The sequence below is a fragment of the Elaeis guineensis genome, chromosome 7 (assembly GCF_000442705.2).
Source record: "Elaeis guineensis isolate ETL-2024a chromosome 7, EG11, whole genome shotgun sequence".
Classification (NCBI taxonomy): Eukaryota; Viridiplantae; Streptophyta; class Magnoliopsida; order Arecales; family Arecaceae; genus Elaeis; species Elaeis guineensis.
In genome coordinates this window covers 21,145,022-21,172,955 of record NC_025999.2, presented here as the reverse complement: position 1 = coordinate 21,172,955, position 27,934 = coordinate 21,145,022, and the positions used below count along the sequence as shown (strand labels likewise).

General features: G+C 36.3%; 1 protein-coding gene across 2 annotated transcripts in view; it reads right to left on the bottom strand.

Moving 5' to 3' along the window:
- LOC105036998 (uncharacterized) overlaps positions 1 to 27,700 on the bottom strand; it is a 43,243-nt gene extending 15,543 nt beyond the window's left edge. Inside the window, exons 1-17 of one of the 2 annotated variants that reach the window (XM_073260708.1) lie at positions 27,462 to 27,700; positions 26,282 to 26,413; positions 26,096 to 26,178; positions 22,516 to 22,593; positions 15,714 to 15,845; positions 14,321 to 14,371; positions 14,077 to 14,220; positions 13,853 to 13,975; positions 13,636 to 13,713; positions 12,737 to 12,829; positions 12,543 to 12,665; positions 8,438 to 8,521; positions 5,016 to 5,114; positions 4,727 to 4,912; positions 4,062 to 4,137; positions 1,636 to 1,739; positions 1,274 to 1,533 (exon numbers count right to left, since the gene is read on the bottom strand). In XM_073260708.1, the coding sequence (XP_073116809.1) occupies positions 1,274 to 1,533; positions 1,636 to 1,739; positions 4,062 to 4,137; positions 4,727 to 4,912; positions 5,016 to 5,114; positions 8,438 to 8,521; positions 12,543 to 12,665; positions 12,737 to 12,829; positions 13,636 to 13,713; positions 13,853 to 13,975; positions 14,077 to 14,220; positions 14,321 to 14,371; positions 15,714 to 15,845; positions 22,516 to 22,593; positions 26,096 to 26,178; positions 26,282 to 26,372 (1,805 nt within the window). In that variant the 5' untranslated portion in view covers positions 26,373 to 26,413; positions 27,462 to 27,700. The remainder of the gene's footprint in view (positions 1 to 1,273; positions 1,534 to 1,635; positions 1,740 to 4,061; positions 4,138 to 4,726; positions 4,913 to 5,015; positions 5,115 to 8,437; positions 8,522 to 12,542; positions 12,666 to 12,736; positions 12,830 to 13,635; positions 13,714 to 13,852; positions 13,976 to 14,076; positions 14,221 to 14,320; positions 14,372 to 15,713; positions 15,846 to 22,515; positions 22,594 to 26,095; positions 26,179 to 26,281; positions 26,414 to 27,461) is intronic. The other variant, XM_073260707.1, reaches the window with a different exon arrangement.
- Positions 27,701 to 27,934: the final 234 nt, after the last annotated feature.

The window sequence follows — 27,934 nt, the reverse complement described above, 5'->3', positions numbered from 1 at the left end:
TGCTCAAGCATTTGGGCCACTAAGGCACCTTTAATATACCGTACCGAAGTTGAGTTGTTAGGATAGACCATTTATTGTGATAATGCTACAACATTGACAAGATTGGCTATGACTCACCTGCCAATCAACATGAAATCGACCCGAGATAAGCAGGTTTAGGTTTGGCATAAATTGGCCCAAGTTGGAAATGGGTCGACCCAACTTAACCCTTATTAGGTTTAAAGTCTTGACCCAACTAACCTAACTCAACCTGTTTAATAATTGGGTTGAGTTGATACAGTTATGACAACCTTCGTAAGACCTATTTGACCCATTTGAGCTGTTTAAGACTTGTTTAACATGATCCAACTTGTTTATTAAACAAGTTATGCGTTGGCTCATGCCAAGTTACCTATTGAATAAAAACATTGAATTCAATTTTGGATTTTTGACCACCCTAATAAAAAGGTAGGACTTGGGTTGATAGGTATCCCACCCCACCCATATCTCAACCCGGCCTCACCAATTGTCACCCCCCTAAGCATTCAGAAGAGGCAACAAAAAATTATTATAAAATGCCACTACCTCTAAGATTGATCAACTAAACGGATATCCACTTGGCATGGCAAGGCAACAGAATGCAAGGCAGCCACTTGGCTGCTTGATTAGATTTTGACTATATAAAAAATTATTGCATGATAAGTTGTCAAACAAGTTACATGTAACTAAAACCTTAGAAGAGTTGACGCACTTTTATGCTACCATTCAAGCATTACAAAGAACCAACATTTACACTCCAACGCAAACTCTTAACCCCTTCCAATCAACATATACTTTATGACTTAGATCCCATCAGCAAGTGAAAGGAATTGACATGATTGAAGAATTCTTCCTTCCACCCTTGCTCCAAGTATGAAATCACTTTTTAGGCAGCATCTATAGTAAGGTACACTGTCTCAATATCGAGCCCCATACCAGTGCCATCCTGTCACTATCAGGAGACCTGACACAAGGGTTAGTTCGGCATATCAAGTGTCAACATGCCCCCCGTACCATATTACGGGTACCGTACGGTACATCCCGTATCCTCCAGTTCGGTACGGTATAGCATATCTTCTTTAATATCAACTAAGAATGAGAACAAAATAATAGAGCAAAAGGATAGAAAAAAATAATTATTACTAATGCATCAAGACAAACATGTGCCATTGTCACTATACACTATCAAACGGTCCTGTGTAATATGAATGGTTCCGTGGATATGAATTATAGAAAGAATATTGGGCATGAATACCTGAAATGAAGGATAGACATCTTCATCTCATGTTGTAGAAGCCCACTTGCAACCACAGGCAACTTTTCTGAAAGGAGGCATAGCTTAGTGGCAACATCAATAGGCACATCCTTTACATGGAGTCTCACATACGTTCCGACTGGTGCACAGTCATTCATGCTCCCTTGATCAATATCAAGAACTTTTGCAAGGACATGCTTCTGTGTTCTTGCAAAATTATCAAAAGCAAAAATTCTAGCATATTCCGGTGGCAAAGATTCCTGCCATGGATAAGTTATTTTAAAAAAAAAAAAAATGAAGTCATTGCATGTAAAAGGCACAAAAGTATTCTACTTAAGATCTTGGTTAATTATGATACTCACTTTAGGATCCCATGCAGAGGTCCTAAAAGACTTAAGTCCTCTGTATTTAGCAAATCGCTTTTTAGCTGGAACATCCATCGGTGTATCCACTTCATCCGGAAATTCTGGAAATCACAGAAAGTAGTTATATAGCAGTTCAAGGCAAAAGTTCAGAATTTTCAAAACTGAGGAAGGCTATCAAATTTTGGCATCCATTAAAGAAATGCATTACCAGCTTAATAAAAATAAACCTACATCAGCCATACAAGGTTTGTGCTAACTGCATAAAAGTTTTAGTAAAATATATCCACAAAGAGAAAATAACTAAAACATGCTAGAAATGAAATAGATATTATTCTCAGATTGATGATCAGAAGTTGTCAACAATAGGGAATTTATTAACCATGGAAAAGTCTGCGACTTATGACTAAGTATACATATGCTTAACTTTGCTTTTACCAGTAATATAAAGTTCAACCTAGCCAACAATAGATATCATTATTACACAGAAAAAGTAGCCATAAAATCAAGATCTCGACTATGATTTTACATGCTGATTGATGAATTATGTAATAGCAAACTTCTCAAATTACATCAAAAAATTAAAAGAAATCAGTTAAACATCAAGCAGATTATAGTTTGATCATTAGTTAATTCTAATCTTAATTGCCCAACTATTAAACACCTAGCAAAAAGACCTGTAAGGTAAGTGTAAAACTAGAATAGGCCTTGTAAATAATTAAACTCGAATAACAAAAATTAAAGCCAAACTATAAATGTAAATAATTAATGTCTCAGGTTCAATGGGGATTAAGAAGGAAAAAAGAAGAAGACTGACTGCAAGTATACTTAATTATTTATCCTAACCACTTCTTCCTTTCCCTCTCTCTCTTAAACTCTCTTCATTCCCCTTCTCCTCACTAAAAGCTTCTTATATTTACATCTGTTACCCTCTCCACTTCCCCTGCATTTTGAATATACGATACACTATAACAACTGTTTTCAGCAAGCAACTGAAGAAAAAAAAAAAGTAATCCTTTCAGGCACAACCTTCAAGCTGCCCTCACTTCACCCTGGGGCAACATAAGCAATTCTAAAGGGTTTTCTCATTGTAATAGAAATCAAAAAAAAGTATTGCAATAGGAGGTGACCTGAAGAAGGAAACAGAAGGATGAATACCAGTCTTGAGACAAGACGGGGGAAAAACAAAATGCAATGAAGAGGGATGTCAGAGGATGAAAAAGCAAGCACAGACAGTTTGGGAGAAAGAAAAATGAAGGACCAGACTTCTAAAGTGTCACATAAGCCACAAAATTAATGATGCCAAAGCTGTTAGATTGCAATTCGGCTGTCTAATATCGACCCTTTTTCTTTTGCAGGAGCTCCTCTCTTTTATTAAGTTATAAACACCATTTCATAAGTAATGTGCCATGTGACTTGAGTTCTCATGTGACTAGCATGTGATAACTTAAGAGGATGTTATCACCTTCTGCACCATAAGTAAAAGTCACTATCTTACTAAACAGTCTAAACCAAAAGAAGCAATTAAAATCTCAGAATGATTCTAGGACATCCAACATCTAATGTCTAAAGAGGACAGTTGGCTCCAGAAGATGTTAATATTAATCAACGAAAACCCAACGTGCATCATGATAACTCATTTCTTGGAATAACTAATGTCATTATATTTTATGTCAGTCATGTCATCTTGAACATAAATTTGGCAACGATCATTGTGCCTTCCATACTTGGGCATTATCAGTTTAAAAGCTCCCAGCAATCATGACAACTTTGTAGGAAGTTTTCTAAACAATTATTAACACTTTCATCAGATGTATCTTCCATTGCCATCTGAATTATTCAAGCACCGATTACCTTTACACGGACACCTCCTACCTTCTATTTTCCCATAAACTTAGAGCACTAAATAACTGTAAGCCTCTGAAGCAATGTCAGCTATTAAGATGTGCATCAATATTTTCAATAAAATTATTGGAGGTCGTTGGTCTTCTCGCCAAAAGAAAGGGATTTATATTATGGTATCTAATACCAGACCAAACCGCTCGGTTCAGTCAGTATCGCACCATACTGACCATGAACCAAGACAATTTATGGTCTTGGCATGAAATGGGGCCAGAACTGCTCAGTTCTAGTCTTTACCGAGCTGAACCACTAAGAACCAGGTACTTTATGGTATTGGTACAGTATTATATTGTTCAGCCACCAGCACATGGTCTGGTATCGAGACTGCAAGCCTTATTTTGCATCTCCTCAATGAAATTTTAGTAGTTACATTTCTTGTTTCTACAAACAAGACATCAGACAATACCCTATTCTTTGTTTAAGAATGCAATTCTTTAATCAAAAACTATCACTATTTTTGCTTCATTTTGTGCTTCAAATAAAAATCATAAAAACCAAATCTAAATGATAAGCAAAATGTGTACCTTCATCTTCAGCATTTGCATCTTTAATCTTCCTGATCTCTGCCTCTATCTGCTCCTTTGTCAGGCTTTCATCATCCTGTAATTGCATTTTGTATTTTATTTTGAGATTTTAGTTTGTAAAAGAATAAGGTGAACATCTAAAAGAAACATGCTATTACGAACAGAACACAATACCTAAAAGAAGCATGTTATTGTGAACTTATACACTATAAAGTGAATATATATACCACAGAAGAGAATATAACCTGCATACTCTGCAAAAGCATTGTACTATTGCATTGTTCAGGACAAAGTAAAGGGAAGCCGCAATGCATGCACAACTAACAAACCACGCAAAAAAAAGAAAAAAATAGACATGATAACTTAAGGGAAGATAACAAGATTCTGAAGACATGCAAGCCCCCACAATATTAGAAATGACATATGAAGCAGACTTGCTTATGCACATCCCACAACAACTGGTATCAAAATATCAACTTAAACCTGGAGCTGTTCCCACTTAAGATACTTTAAAAATAAGAGAAAAGAGATACAGAACATACAACCAGCAAATCTCAGCATTTAAAAAGTATTTAAAAGAAACAAGAATAAATATACAACAAATAGCAACACTAGGTAAAAATTAACATATTACACCAGCAAAGAGTAAAAATTTTAAAACTCACTGCCATCTCAGTATCAGCCTCGGTTGCTTCATCAAAATTTTCCATGATATTCAAATTCTCATCTACATCCAAATAATCATACTTTTCCTCTACTAAGTTATCTTTCTGCTCATCCAGCACCATCCCATCACCTTCTTCACCGCTTCCTGAATCCTTATTGTCTGTGTCTTCCACAATCCAAGCAGCCTGTAGATATAATGAAAAAGAACTTGCTTGTAGTTTATTACAGGCCCCTTTCTCCAAGGAATACCAGGGGAAACATTCAAAAATAATATGAGGGGAGAAAGACCTGGTACTCTGAGGTGCCCCAAGGGATTTTCTTTCTGATTATTTTTCTCTCTTTATTGTTTGCATCGGCTTCAGCCATTTCTGCTTCTGTTGGCCATGTCTGAATCAAATATAAACTACATTGTTAACCTAAGTTATTAAATTAAAAAAAAAAAAAAAAAAAACAGATAAGAAAGCATTACAATTAATAAAAAAATTTTGCTTGATACATTTTAAGCATAAATAACAAAAACCATAAAGCTTAGCTACATGTTCCATTTCCATGACTCACATATAGATCAAAGACTGTTTAAAGTGATTTGCTCTAGATCATCAGAGACTCGTAGAGTGACATCGTTACATAATATATCCACATTTTGACAAACCACAATGTGTCATGAACCACGAAATCTGTCAAAACTCAGGATCGACTACCTTTAAGTTACACAAACCAAGAGGGATTTCTTGTGGTAACAAGTAGTGTGTAGGTTGTTCCAGCTACATGACTGTGTAGATTACGAATGGGCCCACTGAAGCATGTCTATGCCTTAGATTAAATGTGAAGAGTACGTATTCCACATGGTTGAAAACCAATGCTCCAGTAAATTGTCAATTCTACGATGCTTGGAGAAGATCCAAATACTACCATCCTCCATGCATTTATCTCAGGCTTTGCATGAGTACAGGGCAAAGTATAGAATTGACCAGAGTTCAATATATGGAGAATAATAAAAGGCCAGAGCATGTCCCCCAGCAATTCATTTAGTGCAAGAACTGCCGTAGTTTTAACAATTCACTAGTGGCTGCCTGGTCACCTATGGGCCCATTGTGCGAGTGAGAGCCAAGTTTCTAGATAATCACCCGGGCAAGTGGGCTATGCTTGAGCAGCCTTTCTTCCCAAGGCACTAGCCCAGCCCAGAATGTATCAACAGGCCAGACTCAAGGTAAGACTGAGTTCTGGCCCAAATTCTCATGCCCGTCTGGTCAAACTTTCCAACCCCACTTGGTCAAATAAAAAGCCAAACAAAAGAGGGCATCATAGGGCGAGCAATGGTCTAGGCAAGATGTCCAACCTTCTCACCAGGCTAACAGGGGGCAGCAATGTTTTGCCATACCCCACCCTCCACCATCAGTTGAGGATGGTAACAAAGCTGAGACAGAAGATTTCACCTGCAGCCACCACAACATGAATGGAGCTCGGCTGTGAGAAGCTTAGGAGTTATTAACAGAAAACAAGGACAAGATATGTTCCTTACTATCTCTATCTAGATCTTCTCTCTGGCTTCTCTCTTCTTTTCCATTTTCTTTTTTCTGTTGTTAACTTATTGTTAAACCGTAAGAAGAAGTGTTAGAGGTCTATTTTTCTTTTTCTCCTTCTGTCAACCATGCTCTGTGAATGCCCGGAGAGCCTCGTTTTCTAACACCTTTCTTTCGATTCATAGAAGTGGACGGTGGGCAATAGATATTAATTGAAAGAAAGTGTCTACGACTTCCTTTTCTATCTGGCCCTTGAGGTACAAACTAACATGTATGTATTTTCAGTGGATTTTTGTCGCACACTTCAAGTGAGGCTATCAAGCTCCAGGCGGTCTTAAACAACAGGTAGTCCCTTCTTTCAATTGTATTCCAACCCGGGTTTAGGGTATTAAGGTTCTTCCTCTGGAAATGGGTTTATTGCTCCTTGCTGAAAGAGCATTATTTTTCTATCTTCTTTCTTTCATGTTCGATAATAAATGCACATTAATAGCCATTGACCAACCTAATAATAAGGTACTTGGGGCTGTACTTTCTTTTCTGAATTCTTGAACTAAAGTGATCCAACTTTTGGAACTACTTTTCTCCGTCCTTTTGCCAAAGAAAACTATGTCCCAACTCCGCTCCTAAATGGGAATTAATATAGAGCTGGTAAATGAGAAAATGCCTTTCCCCAAAAATTTTCCATTTTGGTCCGTTCAATGCTTTATTCGCGGGCCAGGGGTTCCTCTTCCTCCTATAGTAGGTTTCCTTGATGATCAACCTAGCCGTCAACCTTGCACTTATGTTGTTGATCGGTGCTTCCCTTTGCTTGCCATTATAGAGCCAAAATCATTTCGTAGGCCTATCGATCTCCCCCAACCAAAAAAGGATCTCCCTCGATTCTCTTTCTCCTTCACATCATTAACTCAAGACGACTTAGAATCCCGAGCGAATCAACCATACTACAGGCTGTCTTATTCTTTAACTGATTGCAGTTCGGAAAGAGCTTAAAAATTCTGCACTGCTTTTCTTGTGCTCTGCCTTTTTGTTCCAATGACCAAATTATAGTTCTGTGTTGTTTCACCCTTAAAATGTTTTTTTTCCCCTGAGGTAAAAGAAGAACTAATTTTTTTTCATTTTCTATTCGTACTCTAATTTGAAAAATCTAAAACTGATTCCTTTTATTTTTCTACTGTCCCTCTTTCTTTTGTTGTTTCCATTTTCTTCTCCATACTCATAAGCAGTAATATCATACTTCAATAATAATAACATACAAATTACTAATTCAGCAACAATACATCACTATACTTATTAAGAATGATGTCTTCTGCTTGTATAATTGATATGACTCTAAATGCTGCCAACAATCTTTTCGCTTTTATCCATTGCCGGTCTTTCTGGAACTAGACAGTCTCCTTGAGAAATGTGAAAAGGGCCACAGCTAAGTCAAGGGTCCCAGCATGAAAGTATGTACTTTGGCGAGTCATGAGGAACAAGAATTGCATCAAATATTATAATGAAGGATCAAGCAACAATCCACTGGAGGTTATGATAATGCAAAGAATTGTATGACGGTGAATCCAGAAATAGCAAATGAAAATCGTGGAGTGACCTAGAGTCATCTCATATGCATAGTTTCTTGAAAGCTATGCAAGGTTTAATTAATCATTGAAACGCACTATGAATTTTGTACACAATCTGTCACCTGGGCAGTTGGGCAAAATCCTATGCGTTTGTTCATAGGATCATATTCTTCTGTATACTTTGATATTGATTCTGTAAATTGTATAATGCATGACTCTAGTACGATATAGCTGATGAAGTTCAGTAAACTCAAATTCAAGGCCACAAGGATGTAAATGCAATGTTATTGTCAATTATAAATATAACCTAGGAGGCTAGGACCACTGCCTAGGACATAAGAGGGCTTGGGGTCACAACTGTCACATAACTATTTGAAATTATGGGAACTGCCTGGCCACATCCTAAGCATATTCTCACATAGCAGTATGACAATGTGCTAGTAAGAACATTGAAAATTAAAATATACCAAAATTTTCATACACCGTACTATGAATAAAAATATTTTGGGCAGAACTGGTTTGGTAGCATAAAAAATTTATGATTTACATAATTCAGTCAAGCTCAGGAAGCATATATGCCTACGCAAACCAAGGGAACAAAAAAATTAAGAATACTTGAACCAACCTGTTCCCCAGACAAAGGATCTGCTACATTTTCAGCAAGCAAAGGTTCCTGATTCCAGTGGTCTGGAAGCAAGGTGTTGATAACCTGCATATTTTACCAAGAAACACATAAACTGAGTAGACGTATTTATAGAAAGTTCCAATTTGCAAATGCTTAGTCAATCTTTTATGAAATTTATAAATCAGAAGAGATGCCAGTGACCACAAATTTGAACAAGAAGCATACAAGATGAAATTAGATTTTTGAAAAATAAATTATATTCAACAGAAATAGGTTAATAAGGCTAATTATATTCAATAGAGAAATAAGTTAATAAGGCTACTTTCCACAAAAACTGTTATCATTTTGCATAATTAATAATATTCCAAATTTTTAATTTCATGTAAAGAGTAGAGGTGCAAATGGGTAGGTTAGAGTTGGCCTGTGACCTAACCCGACCGGCGTAGACCCGACCCGAACCATTTTAAAGGACCTATAGAGCTGGGTTGAATTCTAAAATAAAACCCATTCCATTTTTCAGGTCGGGTCTAGGCTTACTGAATTTGGACCCGACCCAATCCCTGGACCCGACCCAATCCCTGGAGACTTTTGGGTTGATTTAGGTCTTAAGATCAATGATCCGATGCGACCCGACCCGACTTGAACCCGATACAGGACCCGAACACCCATCCGAACTATCACATTTCCTAACTTAGCCTAAGTCTCTTTGAAGCTCTCACAATTTTGTGTTTTACTATTGAATTATGAACAATATATATAAACTAATAACATCACTAGCAATTATGTATAGCAGCATATCAAGTATTATCCTAAACATTGCAAGTGTAACTTCAATGCATAATATTTGACCTTGAACAATCAGAGCAGATAATTTTTCTAAAATTTTAGATAAAAAAAAAGTAATAGAAAGGTACAATTACCAAAATAATGACTAGCTACACAATAGGTTTGTAATATCTCTTGTTTATTTGCACCAACATTTATTGATATATATGCCCACAACTGCCACTCCAAGGTAGTCTCATGATTGCTCGAAACAATTATATCCTTCAGATACTTGTACTCAGCCATCCCCACCTAACTCAATAAAGCAACTGGTTTCTGGCATGTCGCATTTCACAGTCATGCCACACAAATTTCAAGAAAACTTGTTCAATCCATTTCAACCTTCTCTATTTAGGCCACCATGAGTCATCACCACTTTCAACTGACTCTTGAGCTTCCACTTATTTTTTGTAATATACAGGATTCATTGCCCTTGATCCACAAATTGTTGCCACAAGATTGGCCTCACACTTCCTTTTCTTAAAAAGGACAGATCTCAACGAAGCTAGCAATCATCCAATTTGATAATTCTATAGTGCTAATCAGTAAAGAAAACCATATCTTCTATTCTCCAATTTTTTCTTATGCCAAAATCCCACTCTAAATATCGAGCTAAAATCCTCATGAAAAAGAAATGATTAAGACTCATACTGAGCTAAAAAATCATTGCTGTTATTCAGACAACTCTATGTTGATTCGGATCCGATACGAACCCGAACCTAATCCACATTCATCGATTCGAGCCGGGTTATACACGGACCCAGTCCGATCCAAATGACCTATTGGGTCAAGAAATTTGATCATAAACCCGATCCGACCCGACCCAATTTTGCAGCCTTAGTAAAGAGTCATATTTACCTATTAATTGTTTCAATGTTGACTCATCGATTGCTTCTTATCCTATAAAAGAACAAAGGTAGATAATTTAGATTGAACTTCAAAGATAGGAAACTGTATTTTGTCTACATAAGAATGGCAAATTTGATTACATTGCTCTTTTGCAATGGTACTACCTATTTCTTTCTGTCTCTTGTAATGACAAGTTATGCTACCACTTAATATCATTGATATGCAACATTATTTTGAGATAAAATATATAAAAGGAGAGCGCACACCTCCACAACACTCTTTTTGCTCAATGATGGGATTAGTGGAGATGATCATCTATACAAGAATTTATCAGCATGCATCCAGACAGAAGATATTTATGTTGGTGCAGTTGCAAGCAATCTACTATTGAAGAAAACTTCACCTAAAAGCTGAAATAGAATTAGAAGTTTCATGAGCGAAATGCCAAATATGTTAAGAGAATCTCACTCTTCCATGATGGAATTCTGAGCGTCAATTTTTGAATTAACTTTTTACTTGTTTCCTAGGATTTCATAAGTGAAAGCTTTCTAAACATGCATGGCTGCCTCACATGATAGCCAACTGTCTAAGGCTTGTAATTCACTTCCAGATTTAATTATCACAGTCCTAAACGATAATGTTTAAAAGAGACAGAACTGTCTCTACTAGCAGCTTCATGCCTTCCTTGATTGATCCATTCTATCTGTCAAGCAACGACAGCTGATACAACATCACTTTCAGCTATAGATCTCATCAACACCAGTGGTTGTTCCCCCCCCCCCTCCTCCCCACCCTCTTTCAACACCTTAAGGCATGTCCTTCATGTTTCACTTATCTTGACTATAATATTATAATTTAACCATTTTTAACAAGGGTGTTCCAGCCTTTAAATTGTAATACGATCTTCTTAATCCTTCATGACAGCTCCTAATTAGTAGTCACATCAAATCCATCCTGAAAGCAAGATAATAAAGGCTACCAAGGTGTGTGATCAAAGTATTATTTTAGCCCTCATGATTTCAAATGCACAAAAATAACTTGCCCATATATTGCTTTTTAACTCATCTGATACATTCAGCACTGAGCATTTTATTTTTCCAGCTAAAAGAAACTGAAGAAAGTAATCATGACAAGTTTGAAAATAGCATGTTCTTGATGGTGACAGCTTCCAGCATGTTGCTCTCGAAGCTCTTTCATTTTAAATATAAATATAAATATATATATATATATATATATATATATATATATATATATATATATATATTACATTTACGTGCAGAAGGCAAAAACGTATGTCTCGGTATGGTAATTATTGCAACAAGTTAAAAGAACAACACTTGAGATGTAGACACATGCACCTCAATGAATTAAAGGGTTTATGAAGTTCAAACCTCCCTTATATATGATGTGAAAAAGACACAAACCTACTCTTGAATCTTAGTGCTCTTTATAATGGAACAAAAAGACACTTTAGGGAGACAATTAATATGACGCCCATCAAAAAGTCAATAAAGCCATCCCCAATGATCTCCCCCCCACCTCCCCCACCGCGGCGTCCCCCCCTCCCCCCCGCGCGCCCGCATGTGTGCAAAGGGGAAAAATAGAATAGAAAACTCAAAACAGAACGTCACTTCTATTGAGAATCAGTCCATGACAGTTGTCCACAACCACTCTCAAACTATACCACCACAAGAAAGCACCTTTGAAACTGATCCATTCATTGAACTAGTATATGATTACAATAATGCACAAATAAGCCATTACAGAAGGCAATCAAGTTGACATTTTGAAACTTGAAGCTTATTGAAAAAAAAGAGGACATACTTTACAAAATAGTTGACAACTACCATTCAAGCATTTTGCAAAGAAAACGATCCAGGAGTTTATCCGTTACAAAGAGTAAACAGGAGATTGGTCCTAATAAATGTGCAATGTCCGCGAGATAATGTAATCATATCAGCATAGATCAGCTTTGTTTCAGTGTAGGGAAGAATGGCCCTAATAAATGTCTAACCTCGAACTCGTTGACAGAGTGAAACCATATGTTCAATAAGAACAGTAAAAACAAATTAGAAAACTTCAGTTGTTACTTCAAATATTCAAAAACAAAAACAACTGCTAATCAAGCCCAGCTTAGTTGGTGAAGAGCCTACCAAATTTAAAATTCTTAACTAGAGAAATCAATCTGACAGGGTCCAGATACTTATATTCTGATGAAACATGTGATTATAATTGTGACTGGCATGGCTGAAAAGATATTTATTTCGTACAAGAAGAATAAGATCAACAAAGAACCAACAAAACCAGGATTAGAAGATAAGCTAACCCAGATATAAAGACAAAGTAACATCTATGTTTGTGAAATTCTAGCACCATAACAACAAAGCCTTGCAGAATTTACTTTCTTCACCACTAAGTCAATATGCAGTACCTGGATACCATGTGTCTCTTCTGAATGCATTGAATTACAACCTTTCCGTTCATTAATAGGATATGGATCTCTAAGGACATCTATCTTTCTTAACTGAAAATCCCCTGCACCTGCAACATGAATCTGATTTCGAGAAAAGATATAAACACAGGTGCTAAGAGAGTAAAGCAAATGTTGAAGAATAACAAACTTACCAGCTGATTCACAGAGAGGCTGTGTGCACGTACATAGCCAGAAAGAAGCAAAGTGCATTTTCCAGGGTTGCCATCATCAGGCTCCAAATGAACCTGATAAGCAAGGGTCACATTACCAATAGACACATAAAGCATAAAGTGACTTAGAAATTATATCCTTTGATTCATTCTCTTAAAATTGTATCAACAAGCTAGCAACATCACTTGTGCTCTATTCAAACTCTACGTTAACAGAAGCAATATTTGCCGTACTGGCACATACTGCCCCATACAAGACATTACCATACAATGCCAGTACCATATAGGGGTGTACCAAGTCTTGATATGTCGAAACAACCCCCGTACCAAGCATACTAACAATGTACCAACATGGTACCAGAACAGGATCTGGTACCGAGATTGTGAAACTTGACCGGAAGTTATATTGTAGTGTATAAGAAGTTGCATACTGATCATGAATATGTTTTGAGTGCTTTGAATTTTGATGAAATTTAGACATTTTGTACTATTGCCTTTTTCTACTAGTAAAATAATTTATGCAGATGTAATAACATCAAAATAGCTAGCTATTAATAGATTAGACATATGATCTATTTCATGCAATTTGATGCTCTCACCCTTGACAAAAAGGTCGCAGAGTAAAACATGCATTTTATAGGATATTCCTACCGCACTGCTTCCACCTTTCACATCTCATCTTATGATTCAGTCAAGTCCACAATCATAAATATCTAGCCTCATTCCAAATAATTTACCCTTCCCTCTGTCTTTCTGATAATGGGTTATATCTTCGAACAGGATGAGGTACTATTCAGTTTAAGTAATATAAATTAATCACAAGTTCAATCTGACAATAAAAAAAAAATCTCTGCTGGCCATTTAAATGCAGTAGCACCTACCTCTTGAGACATAAGGTAGGATCGCTGGTTTCTCCAATGAGGAGATGAAAGGTGTTGCTCCTTGAAAAGCCACATGAACTGCATAAGGAAAAAGTACAAAAAAACTTACATGTTCGAGTCCAGACCAAGTGAGAAATAAAGAGAACAGCAGAAACACGTGTAAAGTTTTCCATCTCCATCACACCAAAGTAGCAGTTAATAAATCAGTAGCCATTACCTTATGCAAATCCTCCTTAGTATCTGCAGGGTAAAACTTACAATCCTCAGGCAACTCAGAAGAAAGACAAGAAACGCTCATCTTCTTCAATTCTTGCTTCCTTTTCATGTCCGAAGGAAGATCCTATGGATATCAAAAATGCATGAGGTTTATCATTTGAGTGTCAAATAAAAACAAGGAAAAAACTTCCTGCAGATGAACAGCCCATATAACTAAATCCTAACCCGAATTAGGACAGCAGTACGAGGTAAACCAATGGCTCTGAAGACAGAAAGGCACTGCATTCCAAATGCATCAATTAAGCCACTGGATTCGCATCCATCAATAAGGGAGTTTGCCGATACTACAAAAGCTATCAGATCAGCAACCTATGCAGAGAAAATGTTCAAAAAAATTATCATTATATCTAGACCTTTGAAATGAACCAAGAAAGCTTCCCTTATTTACAATCATAGAGATGTCAGATACCTTTGCCATTTCCATGCACGATAATAGATCTCCATGTGGTGCTTCCAATACCTTCACAAATTTTAAAAATTTAGTGTGTGTGTGTGTCAATATTTTAGCACATGATGGATACTAATGATATGGCAGTCCATAATAGTAACTAATTATAAACACATGCAAAGAAACATGGAATTTTAGTGAAGGGGGGGAGTAGGAATATACATCACCATAGAAGAATAGACTCCCATAAGTCTCATAATGTCCATCGTTTCTCTTTTAGATTGTTCACTAAATTAAAATTCTTATATCTAACAAGTAAATGATTTTAACGGTCAAATTACTAGGACGATTCTTGAAATAATTATAGTCACCAAACAAAGAAAAGATTTAGCAAATTACAACAACTAGTAGAACATAAGTAAAGCATCATGACAAGTTCCAGCTCACACCAGAGTTGAAAAGTTAGTAGAGCATCTACTTAAATGAAAAAATTGGAGAAAGAAATGATATCATGGATAAAAAGACAAAGAATAACTCCTTTTATACTAATTGACTTACTGGTGCCCTTGCAAAGAAAGTATATGCTGGAAAGTATTATTCCTATTCTTTGTAAGAAATGCACTTTTACTCGAATTAGTGACCCCAACAACTGCACTCTTGTTTGATCAAATTAGAAACAGTTTTAGAACCATATAACTCTGAATTTTGTGAACGGGGCAGAAAATTATATAAATGTGTTGTTACTTGTTACACACCTGTCTCCATTTACATCCCTTCGATTGAGAAAATATGGGTCTTGAACAAAAGGGACGGGCTCATGGACAAGAAAAGAGGAGATTCATAGACTGCTAGTGTCCAAATTAATGAGCAACCAGAAAGACAAGGTTCTACAGTTGACGAACTCAGCTAAGATACATAACTAAATTCAAGGTTATCTTTAATTGCTCGCAGATGATAGTACCAGCTTAACTGCCACCAAAGCCAATATATTTCATGATGAAAATTTGAATACAAAGACTATAATGTTTCTCTAGCCATCCTAAAATTATTTAGTGCCAAAGGGTAGTGATTTTGGGAAAGAAAACTAAAAGTTCATTCTTCTTTGGACATTCAGATAATTACAAAAGTTTTAGCCATCTCCAGCACAACCAAACAATAAAATTTTCTCTACAACTTTTTATTTATATTCTTAGTGCAATCAAACAACAAAACAATACCACTTCTATTTTTCTTTCATTTATATCTCCTTTTCACTTTTTTTTAATTTTTCTTTCACTTACTAAGAAAACCAAATAGAGCCTACAACAAATAACAAGATACCACAACAGAACTCCAAGACTCCATAAGTTGTTAATAAAATGAAAAACGAAAATAATAAAATGTGTGAAATACATAATTTGCATGCGGAACTCACTGTTGTTCTAAGTTTGTAAACTGGAGAAGCAACAGTGGTTGAAATAGGTTTTGTATCCTCTCCTGATGATAATGTCAAAAGATCTCTGGCAAGTAAATTTAAGTTCGCAGATGAAGTCAGTCCAAAAAGAACCTGCGAGCAGCATTAAGTAAAATTACTTCCAATACAGAAAAGAGATATCCAAAAATATAGAAAATCCAATCAGGGTTTCCCTGAATCATATAAAAAATGCATATGGACTACCTACTAAATAAAGATTTGTAAATCAGTGGTCAATAGCTCTAAGAAACATTCTAAACAGGACCACAGTCCATATAACTTAAAGTTGCAGGAGAATACATGATCAACGTAACAACAACAGGCTACATAATTAGAAATGAGCACATATAACCAACACAGACTAACCCTAGATTAATTTTCTCAATTGGAAAGTTTGCCCCATCAAGCAATTTTATATAAAAGCATATCAGGAAAAATTCATGCATTTCTTTAAATACATCAACTAATTATGGTGTGCCATGCTATATTCATACAACATAATGCTGATTAATTATATAATGGTAACTCACTATGCAAGAATGTCAGATTTTTTAACAGACGACAAATTATATATCAACTAATTATAGTGTAAGCAGCACAAATTAATAGTTCCTTTTTAACAGACAACTCAGAAACATTTACACATAGGATATAGGCAATTCAGACTAACATAAAATCAGGTTCTTTAAGAAGAAAGGTTTGAACTTGTCAAAAAGATGAGCATAGGAAAATTGTGAGCTTTCAAGTATCATTGTGCAGTTACACAATCTCTTTAAAGGCCATTTGATTATGATATTTGCATCATGTGATGTTTCATATGCATGATGGAAAGGAAATGAAAAATTTGCACATGCACATATACAGACACACATTTAGGCATGCATATATTTGTATAAAGCATAAACATAATCAAATGAAGAAAATAATGGTTGAAACAATATGAAAAGACTAAAACACAAGATAATGACATTAGGTTTCACAGAAAAGTTTAAATTTTGTCCTCTTAATTCCAATGCCCTACAAATATTAAAATGAACTAACCACATAGTCATTTAATGCTTTTCCGGGCTTACATGTAGTCATATTCTAGAAAGCACAGAGATTTTAAAAAGACATGAGAAATTAGTTTTGTTACATGTGCGTTAAATTTAATAAAGTAATAACACCCTAGAGTGTGTAATAGAGCTCTCATTTTCACACAATTCAGACAGTCACTGTTAATTGCCAAAAAAAATAAAATATTAGATTTGGGGCTAGACAACTGCCAATTGTGAACCAATCAATATAAAGTAAAATTGACTTTGTTTCTAATATTTATCGGATCATGATGCAATCATGATGACCACAATGAAATCATTGCTAAAAGCATTATCTTATCCCATATCAGTTGCACTCACCAGAAGATCAAAAATGTGAAAATTAACTAAATCAACAAAAAGAATTCATCTAAATGATTGGTGAAAATGTTTAGGCAATCTGCTTGCATGCATCCAGTTATTTGGTCTATAAGATTATTCACTTATGCACTACTTCAAAGTTTGGTTCCTGTCACACCAATAGAGATTTAACTGAGGCTTTCAGAAGGTTCAGGATGTATCTGTAGACCAATCAGTTGAGGCATCTAGGGTTAGACTTCATCCATCTAGACCTCTTCAACTTGGGTGTTATACTGTATATTTGGGGTCACAGGAAACCATCTTCTCCTAGGGTACAAGCCACCATGCCCTTCGCTACATATTCTGTAAAGGGATGAATAGCAAATGTTTGCATCTTCTTCCCCCAAGACAAAATTGCTGTTCAATGCCCTGCTCTCATGAAGGACTTGTAGCAATATATTTTCCTCAGACTGTACCTTGTGCAAAGTAAGTTTGCCTTCATGGGTAGAACAGTCTGTATAATTGTTAACTTTGACTAAAAAGTCTTCTATTTCAGGTGTTACTATTTTATGATAAGCATAAGATGCAGAGGGGACCAGCTAGAACTCTCGCAAAAAGAGGGGAAAAATTCAAGGCTATATAAAATGGTTGGGGCATGCAAACAATCAAGGAACTGCATGACACATAGTGGTCTGCAAGTGCATATGTAGGATCCTACTTGGTTGGCATTTTAAAATATTTAAAATTTAATAAAGCTCATAAACTAGATTAAAAATAAATAAAGACAGAAAAATAAGTATAGATTCGAAAAAGAAAAATTGAAGTACACACTTTTGCACAGATTGAAAAGCCTATGTCGGCGTAGCATGACATGTCAACCTTTAAAAAAGCTATATTTCCCTATGAACAATGTGCGAGTTTTAGGCAAGCTAATGCAATGAACAAATCTATGAATTACCAAATGAGCTTTCAAGAAATAACCAACAAGGATGCGTGACTTATATAACTAAGTTTGAAGTGCATAATAATAAACAATTTATATATAGTATCCACACCATCAAATCACACTCAAAAAATCAATCTTCTTCTTCAAGAAGTGGTTCATTATATAAATTGTGATGACAAGTCACCAACGCCAATGTAGGCTCCTGGTGGATCATTATATGGCCTAGCCCCGATATGCTGCTGTCACCAGACCACATCCACATGTGCAGGTGCTTATGCAGCCTCCATAGACAGCATTTTAAAACACTGAAAATATAGTTAATAGCTAACTGATAGTTCATTAAATTTGATTTACAAAATGAGTTTACTTACAATACCAAAGGATGCTGTTAATTTTGTGGACGGAGGAAATGATGTTGATATTTGTTCATGAAAGTTAGAGTGGTCATTAAACCTAGAATATATGCACGAAAAGCAAGCAAAGGTTTGATCCTGAAACTTGAGGTCCATTCTACTACTGCAAATCACTTTATCACTCAATGTTCTGAATTTTGAGAAGGATTCTAAAAGGCTCCTACTAATGAGAGAATCTAAACCCATAAGCTATGTATAACTATGAATAGTTCAACAACACAGGTCATTTCAATTTTCCAAGAAGATGGTTCCATAGCACAATAGAGGCAAATCCACACATGGCACGATTGCGTGCCTAGCCCTCACACAACATAGGTGGAACCAGTACCCATGCATAACAGTTCATGCCAAGCACCAGAACAGCAGAAAACCTGCCATGCCAGTATCAGGCTAACACAGCACCTGCACATGGCCCTTAAAGCCTTGGTATACATGGAGGTTTTCTAAACAGTTCATTTGTCATATTTTTTTGAAGGCAAATGTGCCAATATTTCATTAAGGTGGATTGAGCCAATAAAACCATCACATATGAATTATAAGCTACAAAGTTGCTAGGTCACTTTCTTTATTGCAATACACTTTCTAAGTCCCTATACGCAAATAACAGTAAACAAAACCCACTACATATGAGAAAATCAAAAAGGGAAAGCATCATAATGACATATATTATAGCTGCATGATCACTCGACCTCACAACAAGATTGTAATTTACGAAGTGATTCACCATTAAAAGTAACATGTAAATATATCCATTTTCTTAGTATAAAAAAGGAGAGTGCATAAATCTTCGAGTTCTAGAAAGATGTTGCTTGTCTTTGCACATTATATTGGCTTCTAAACTATAATTAGCAACCAACAAAAAACATTCTCCTTATAATTAGCAATGTTTGACGAAGTGCTTCAGATACATATGGGCACCATCTAAAACCTTGCCATCTAGAAGTATTATGATGATAGTTTAGCTCAAGTAGCAACATATTCTTCTCCCAATGATTCCCCAACTGTGCTTACATAAAACAAGGGTCTTCAATTTGATTGATTGATACACCATCAATCTTTCAGAATGACTTCAAAGTTAAGCATTCAATTTAGCTTCATTCCTGAATAACTATAGTTTTTATTATTCAACTACATGCTTATCTTGTTATATCATCCTGTTATGCTATTTGAAATTTCTATCTATCGCATCTTGTTTCTTTTTCTAAATCAGGATATTTTGTTCAAATCACCCTCTATAAGGCTTGCCAATTACTTTGCTACATTTCTCAATATCAAAATAATATCCCATATTCCTCAAATACCCCTTTATTTGCCAATTGAATGATTTTACAAAAAAATCCAACAAATTTATTGATAATAACTGTTTCTGTGTCCAAAGCAACTGCAACACTTCCCAAATGTTCTATGACTAATAACTCAATCAAGTTGTCTCATCTTATACATGACCTTACGATGGGCTTCGTAACCAAAAAGTCCAACAAAATTGCATATCTCAACCTTCCCTCTACATAGGCTGACTAGGAAGGGTAACAGGAGAACAGCTAGCGAGCCTCTTTCAACATCAATAGAATTCCTTTTTAAGGCTCCCTATAGCACTGCAAGATTCTTCAAAGTTATGAGTAGAACAATATATTGGATGTTACTTATGCAACTACTTCCTGGCTCCGAGACAGATTTAATCCAAGGAAACCACTTTGTCCGACAAGGGCTAAGGTATACAGATTAATACTTGAGTATTATCTAAGCCAATAGCTTGGTTAAATTATGTTGATATAAGGCATATATAATAAGTATAGATAATAAGTTATAATTAAGTTGTAAGATATGATATCTCCTGCCTTCAACCGCATCATTCAAATCCTTATGTCCCCTTCTATGGAGGAGGGTGCGACAGTCGGTCATATGCCAATGATCCTACATCAGTAGCCATAGGTGTGCTAGTCAGCAAGAGATCCATTCACAAAAGCACCAATGCAACAGCTTTTTCTATTTTCTTCTGATTTCCTTGATCCACCATCAACCTTAATTGCTTACAAACCATATTGGAATTATCATTGTTTTCGTAGAAGAATGGCAGGCACGTGGATCACAGGCAGCCCACCGAACAACTACACCTACTCCTTAGGGATCTTCCTTGCTTCACTTGGCTCCCTAGTAAAATACCCTCTGGGAAGGTAGCCTCACCTTTTGGTGTTTGTTGGATCCCAGAGAAGGTTACCCTAAAGTAAGCGGTCCCACGTTTTGTCTACCTTGGTGTAAAACTTCTTTACCTACACTTGAAAGTTTGCAATCTCTCTTTAAATTATATATTCTTCTATTTATGAGACCAAACATGTGGTTTTGAACCAGGCAAGGAGAAAATATTCATGTTGGTAGGGTAGCATGATGGTGCAAAAACATTTACATGCCCTGAATCTTTCTTTAAGGAAAATGGCACTCTAAAGAATAAAAGAGGTAAAGGGACAACAGCAGGGCATATAACAGCTCCTACATCACAAGCTACCTTCATTTCTCTATGAAACATCATCTTTTCCTCTCCAACCAAAGTATTGAACATAAAAGCAGTTCATTGAAGCAAATCAGTTCACATTGTCACACATGCAGCATGCCACCCAACTATTCGACCCTCGACTTAGCATTAAATAATTTTTTAGATAATGAAACATTATATTGGTTTTTGCCAAAAATTGGCATCTTCTATGTGATAAACCTGAAGCAGCAACCTCATTTCCTTGACTCAAATCCCTTCTCAAGAAGAAACCAGCGAGCAAAAAAGTCTCTACTGGCCACATCGAATCTCAATATAAAACAACATAAAAGATGAGCTAGCCTCGGTTCTTTAAAGCCTCCATACTCCTCCATAGGAGCAAAATCTAAAGCTACACAGAGAGAAATAATCTCCTATGGTATTTTGAATGCACCACCAGAACTTGTTATCCAAGCTTTCCATTTTACGTCCTTCAACATCCATATTATTCTTCAGATATTATGATGCACAAAAGAGAGTATTTCCATCTTTAACTAGAATTCTCTCAAGAAAGGGACTTCAAAAATAATTACAGCTAATCGCGGCTATGTCAATGGCATTTATATGAGTTGAGCAGTGTTCCCACGTGTAGGTCAAAACCTATTCAGTGAAAATCTCAACAGCAGAAAATGCAGCAGTAAGTGGCTTGAGAACTAGAATGATTAATTCATGACCAAAGGAAACAAACCTTTTTTGGATTATTAAAAAAAAAGTAAAACTATTTTTTAAAAAAATGTCCTATATTCCTGCTTTCTTTCATTATTGTTTTCTATTATATTTTCTTTTTCAATTTCCTTTTCTTTAAGAATTATAAAGAATGGTAGTCAATATTGGCGCTTAGGAGTGATTTTGCGGTGCAGCAAAATCTAATTTTGCTATTGTAAAGCCCCAGGACTTGCAAAGGTAGCAGCAAAAAGGAAATAAAACATAGAAACTAATGATAGCTACAAAGTGCATGGGATTCAAAGAGGGATGGGAAGGGAAGATCATAGCATTATCAATAACGGCATTGACAGAGTTGAGGTGGAAAGAAATATCTTGATTATTGACTCACACATTAGACTTTAAAAATGAAAATTTTGAGAACAACAGATCAGCATTTAACCATGGAAATTAAACAACATTTCAATCCAGTCTGCAAAGTTTCCGAAGTTTCTCCCACTTATTATGTCTTTCTACTTAAATGTTCAAACAATGAGACCCACTGATGTTAATATATGAACATGTATGAAAAATATATATGATGCTTAGCTAGGGATGCTATCGAAAAGGTTGCTAAGTTTCTCTCACATACAGTGTCCTTGTGATAAACAAATGTTAAAGAATGACACCCATTGATCTCTATACGTAGAGAAATACAGATAATCCTGCCCAATGATGCTTTCTGTGTCATGATAAGCAACTATTTTTGATGTTTCAGCATGATAATATCTATTAAAAATTACATTTGCAATGATGTCAATGAAAATGAACAAAGAATAGCCATACTATGATTACTCACAATAACATGAGGAGGACTTGCTTGTCCACCTGAGATTCGTTTCTCCTTTAATTGAGAAGCCCGTTTTTTATCACGAACCTACAGAAAAAAAAATTTGTCTAATTAGAAAGAAAGCAATTTTATGAGGTAACCTATGAAAATGTTGACAGTTCTAATGTACCAGGTATGTCAAACATGCTGGAAATTAGATGCTTTAATAATCACCTTGAAACTTAAAAGCAAAACCCCCATGTGTAAGAAAATTAAAGCTTCAAACTAAATTCTTGGTTTTCTTCCGGTAACTGATATGCCATACTTTAGAAACATAAGATAATTCTAGATACAAAGAGAGTCGCAATAAATCACAATTAAATTGCAATGCACATTTGTCAACAATTACATGATATGATGCACCACCGAAGCATAGAATGTAAGCCATTCACAAACTAATAACGAAAACACGGCCAACCTCCTAAAGTCTACCAATACTCCAATAGATGTGGTGTATATCTTTTAGCGAACCCGAACATGGGAAATGTGGAACTGCAACCCTTATCTGCTTAACCGAACTTCTTTCAACTAATCAGTTTTAATAATTGGAGAAATATTTTGGAAAAAGCTTACAGCATTTTAGTTTTGTTGCATAAAGGCAAACATTTAAACATTCTAAAGTACCCAAAAAATAAGCATAAACATGGGTCGACATTAGACCTGCTCAAAACCCGATCCACCCGCCCAAGCCCGGCCTCCTTAAAACGGGCTTGAGCTATGATTTTTAGCCCGACTGGTCAAGCCAGGCTTAAAAATTGATCTCAGATTTTCAAATGGGCCGGCCTGGGATTTATGTTGATCCATCCCGGACCCATATTCCTTTCAGTCCAATCCAAATTCCAAATACTCATCGGCCATAAGTCCATAACCCAATCCCTATTCTTCTCCTTCCCGACTCTCCCAACCCTAATCTCCAATCCCCCAACTCCAACCACCTCGTCCCCATCCGTGACAACAGCACCATTGAATGGAAGACCAGAAGAATACCCAGTTCGATACTGCCCATGCCTCTCTACCTCCGCCTTTACAAACCCCACCACCACCTCCCCACCGACGGCCCCAAGTTCTCCATCTTCTACTACTTCCATGAAGGCTGGCTCCTGCACCTAGTCCAACTTCCACAATTACTGCCTCCGCCTCGCCACCAAGCTTCACATCATCATCGTCGCTCCCCACTACCGCCTCGCACTCGAGCACCGCCTCCCTGCTTCAATCCCTGATTTCATTGTGAAACACCTAGGGCTTCTCTTCCGTTCTACCGCCTTCTCGCCAAACGTGCTCTCTTTAGTGTGCTCCGCAACTCTCCTCCTTCCTCGGCCTGCCCATCTCCTCCTCAATCATCCCATCTTCCTCAGCGTGCTCAACTCTTCCCAACCAGTCTAGGGCTAGGGCTTGGGCTTTTCCTCTCCTCCATCGCCGCGCCTCCATGCCTCCTTTTCCCACCTCCCCTCCGCCTCTTGGGTCCTAACGTCTTCCCCACCTCCCCACCTTCTCTCACCCAGTATTCTGTTATTCCAACAAACTAGAGGAAAAAGAAAAAGCCCAAGGCCCGACGCGAAGGCCTGAGGCCCGGACCAGTATCATATGCTAATCTTGAATCTAGTCTATTCATAATATGCAGTCTAAAGAAGATCTTGAATCTAGTGGGTTTATTCTACTCCACCAGGAAGTAAGACCATTCCCCATCTAGAGTTGCTGTAACTCAAATCTAGTTCGATATTCCATTCGCCTAAGATAGGTTTAGATTTTCTTTTTCCGAGAAAGTTACCATTCTAAAATAAGTGCTATTATATTGCAGAATATTTTATATGAATTCAAATCAAGCATAAAATCAAAAATCACCATTAAGGATGGCCAATGATGAACCAAGAGAAGTCATAAATGCTTTTGTTAGGCAAAAAGCTTGTGATTCATATTAAAAAAAATTCTCACAAAAATATATAGTGAAATAACAGGGTAAAATTTTGGAATGATGAAGTTGGGAAATGTTGGCACTTACATATGGAGTTAGCACATCAGAGAAAATTTATGTCCCATGTGATTAATTAAAAAAAGTGTTTCCATACCATCATTGTCAAAGTGCATACCATATGATCACAGCATGACTTTTAAAATTCAATGTCCCCAAGATCTTTACATAATGAATCAAAGTACCATGCCATGCCAATACCTGCCAATAGAATACAAATGCTGTGTTGTGGTGCATACCCCTAGTATTGTGAGCACTAGCATGAATGGGCATAGGCTTAGATCTATTGTTATGAATCCTAGCACACGATAGGCACGGCATGGCATGATGCTGCACCACACCACAACAGCCCATGACTACATAGATGCATCACCTAGTACTTTATTCCTAATTTTATTAAGCCATAAATAGCCAATGTTTATTAGATTTTCTCTCTCTATCTTTCTCTATGTTAAAGATAATGTTGAAAGAAGCAAGTTAATTAAAAGTATAATTTAACATCCAAACAGAGTAGTCATATACTTTAGTTAATGCAATCACATGATTCAGATTAACGGGTTACACTATGCTTCTTTCAAATGGCTAACTTTATGTTATCCATATTGACCAGATTGTGACAATTAATTTTCAAAAAGCCAAGTTACTAGGAAAATCAAAACTTAAAGAATGTAGTGTCAAATGGGTGATCATAGTTTATTGAAAACTCTTTTCATTAAATTTGTTGAAAGACATCATGTCCCTATGTGAGGCCGTAAGTGCTCTCATGATCCATGAGTTTTAAAAGTCATCAATTGTTAGAACCATGTCAAATCTCAACTAAGACCTAGCAACAAACTATCCCATATTGCAAAAGGAGAAGATAAACAATAGGATCCATTTATATCAAAATAGTAATGTAAGCAAGTTAGAGGTAAACCGGGACTCCTAATTCATTAAAGCTATATTAGAGTAACACTCAAAATTTACTAAAAGTTATCATCCTGATTACTTGAGATGAACATAACAAACAACCAACATAAAGGCATTTCTAACTTACTTTTAAAGCTTAGTGAATAAACATATAAAACATAGATCACAAGTTTTACGATTACATTGATGAAACATTCATAGCATAATATCCAATGCAAGACTTTAAGAATTACCATTACCACAAATTAATTAAACAAAATAATAACATAACAGATACTAACTCCCTCCTAAATCATACCAATGCTGGTCTATACCCATATGTGTCAGCCAATCTAATTTTCATGGCCAAATAAACTATATAACAGCAAACAAACCAATTGATTTGAACCTTTTTAAAAAAAAAACAAGATCCCTTGTACATTAATATTAAATTTCTATTATATTTTTTGTGTGTTGACTCTATATGTCTTTCGGTAGCCAGTTCAACTGAATAAATAATCCTTTTTCTTAGCTCTGTTCCTTTTGCAAACCAGATTTCTAATAAAAACCAAACTTTTTTTAATGATCTTTTGTTCATTATCATCCAATATCTTTCTAACATATCGTTGACGAATTACAATCTCTGGCTAAAATCTAAAATCTAAGTTGCTTGCAATGACATCTTTGCCGTACCATTTTGCTCCGCTGAATTCGAGCAGCGCGAGTGCCCTTCACGGCATTCCGGTGGTGATCTGGCTTTGCGATCCGCTTCTTATCTGAGACATCATCATATAGTAAAGTTCAAAGGAATCTAGCCTTTAGCGCACAAATAAATAAATAAATAAATAAATAAAACATCTTGGTGGCCAGAGGACTCACCGGTGCGTGAGGTCTTATGGACTTGGCGAGAAGCTTTGGAGGCGAAGCGGCTCTTGTGAGCCTTGTTGACCTGAGTAGAAGAGGCCCCCATGGAGGAAGGACTCTCCGTCAACTTTGGAGGGAACAAAACTCCTAGAATGGCAGTAAGACAAGCCAATGAGAGGAAAAATAAAAAACATCGGAGCATGCTATAAGACAGCGATTAATTTCAGCACAAATTGAATCCCACCCATATTTGGCGTTTTAAATTGGGCTACTAACATATTAATTTTTTCAATTTTTCTCCAATATCTCATTGCCATATATGTTTCTCCTTAAATTCATAGTTTTTGCATGAGGATATGAAGTCCGAGCCTCCTATCCTACCACACAGATAAAAACCTTCATATCCTCTTATCCTACCACACAACAGATGAAAACTAATACAAAACATAGAAAAAATCAACGAGAACAAAGAAAATGTGAAAAAAATTAAAAGTCCTGCATAAATTAAATTCATAGTTTATAAATGACTTATTTATACTTAATCATGCTTCACACACAAAGTGTATGCTCACAAATGCTTAGTGCATGAGCATATTTAAGGAAAAAAACTCAAGAACTTCCCTATTCGACCGCTCCAAGCCTCCACCACCAGATAAACCAAGGCAAAACATAGGAAAAATCAACTAATCTGGTGATACATATATCCGTAGTTGTTAGTTTAGTTGGTCGGTATCTTTCCTTTCCAGCCGAAGGTTTTATGGTCAAATTTGAGTGATGGTGAATAAATACTATACTCACAAAAAAAATATATATATATAACCGTAACTATTCTTACCCTCAAATCGAAATATCACACCAACAAAAGCCAAATGTTAGCTACATAATGCAAAAAAGGTCAAAACATATTCAAGAGCCACTTCCCTTGAGCAAGTTCTTATTTTACTATGAGATGTACAAAACAAAAGAGACAACTTACATTTACCCAAAAAAAAAAAAAAAAAAGGAGATAACGTACGCACGACCAAGTTTAAAATAAAAAAAGATGGATTACCTCCCGTTTCATCAAAATAAAAAATAAATAAAGAGGTAATTATTTTGAAGATCTAATATAATTTGATCTAATTTTAGATGAATTTTATACTCTCCGTGACACTGCTTCATCCACTATTTGTAAAGATGAAAAAATTAAAAATACCTGAAGGAGATCGGAGGGGAAGGCCGACGCCGGTAGCAGTGAGGAGAGCAGGGAGGTGAAGGGGGAAGGCCGACGCCGGTGACGATGAAGAGGAACGCGACGGCGGAGACCGGCGAGCGGTGGCGGCGAGGAGAGCTGGGATGAGGTGGGCGTCCCAGGAACGGTTCGGCGAAAAAAAAGACCGCTGCCGGTGCGTGAAAAAAAAACCCTCGTGGTACTCCACAGGTCGGCGCGCTAGGAGAGCTTTTGAACGCACTAGCCCCTTGGACCGCACCTCAAGCGTACCCTATCCACAATTTTTAAAAAAAAAATTGATGGAATTTTTTTTTTTTTTTGCCCTTTTAGCAAAATAGGGAAAACTGTGAATTAAAAATTTTGTAGCACGACTCCTATGAAAAAAAAATATTAATCTATGTAGAAAAATATCTGATTGATTTTTTCTATGATTTCTCCCAGTGTTCCGTCTGTCTTTT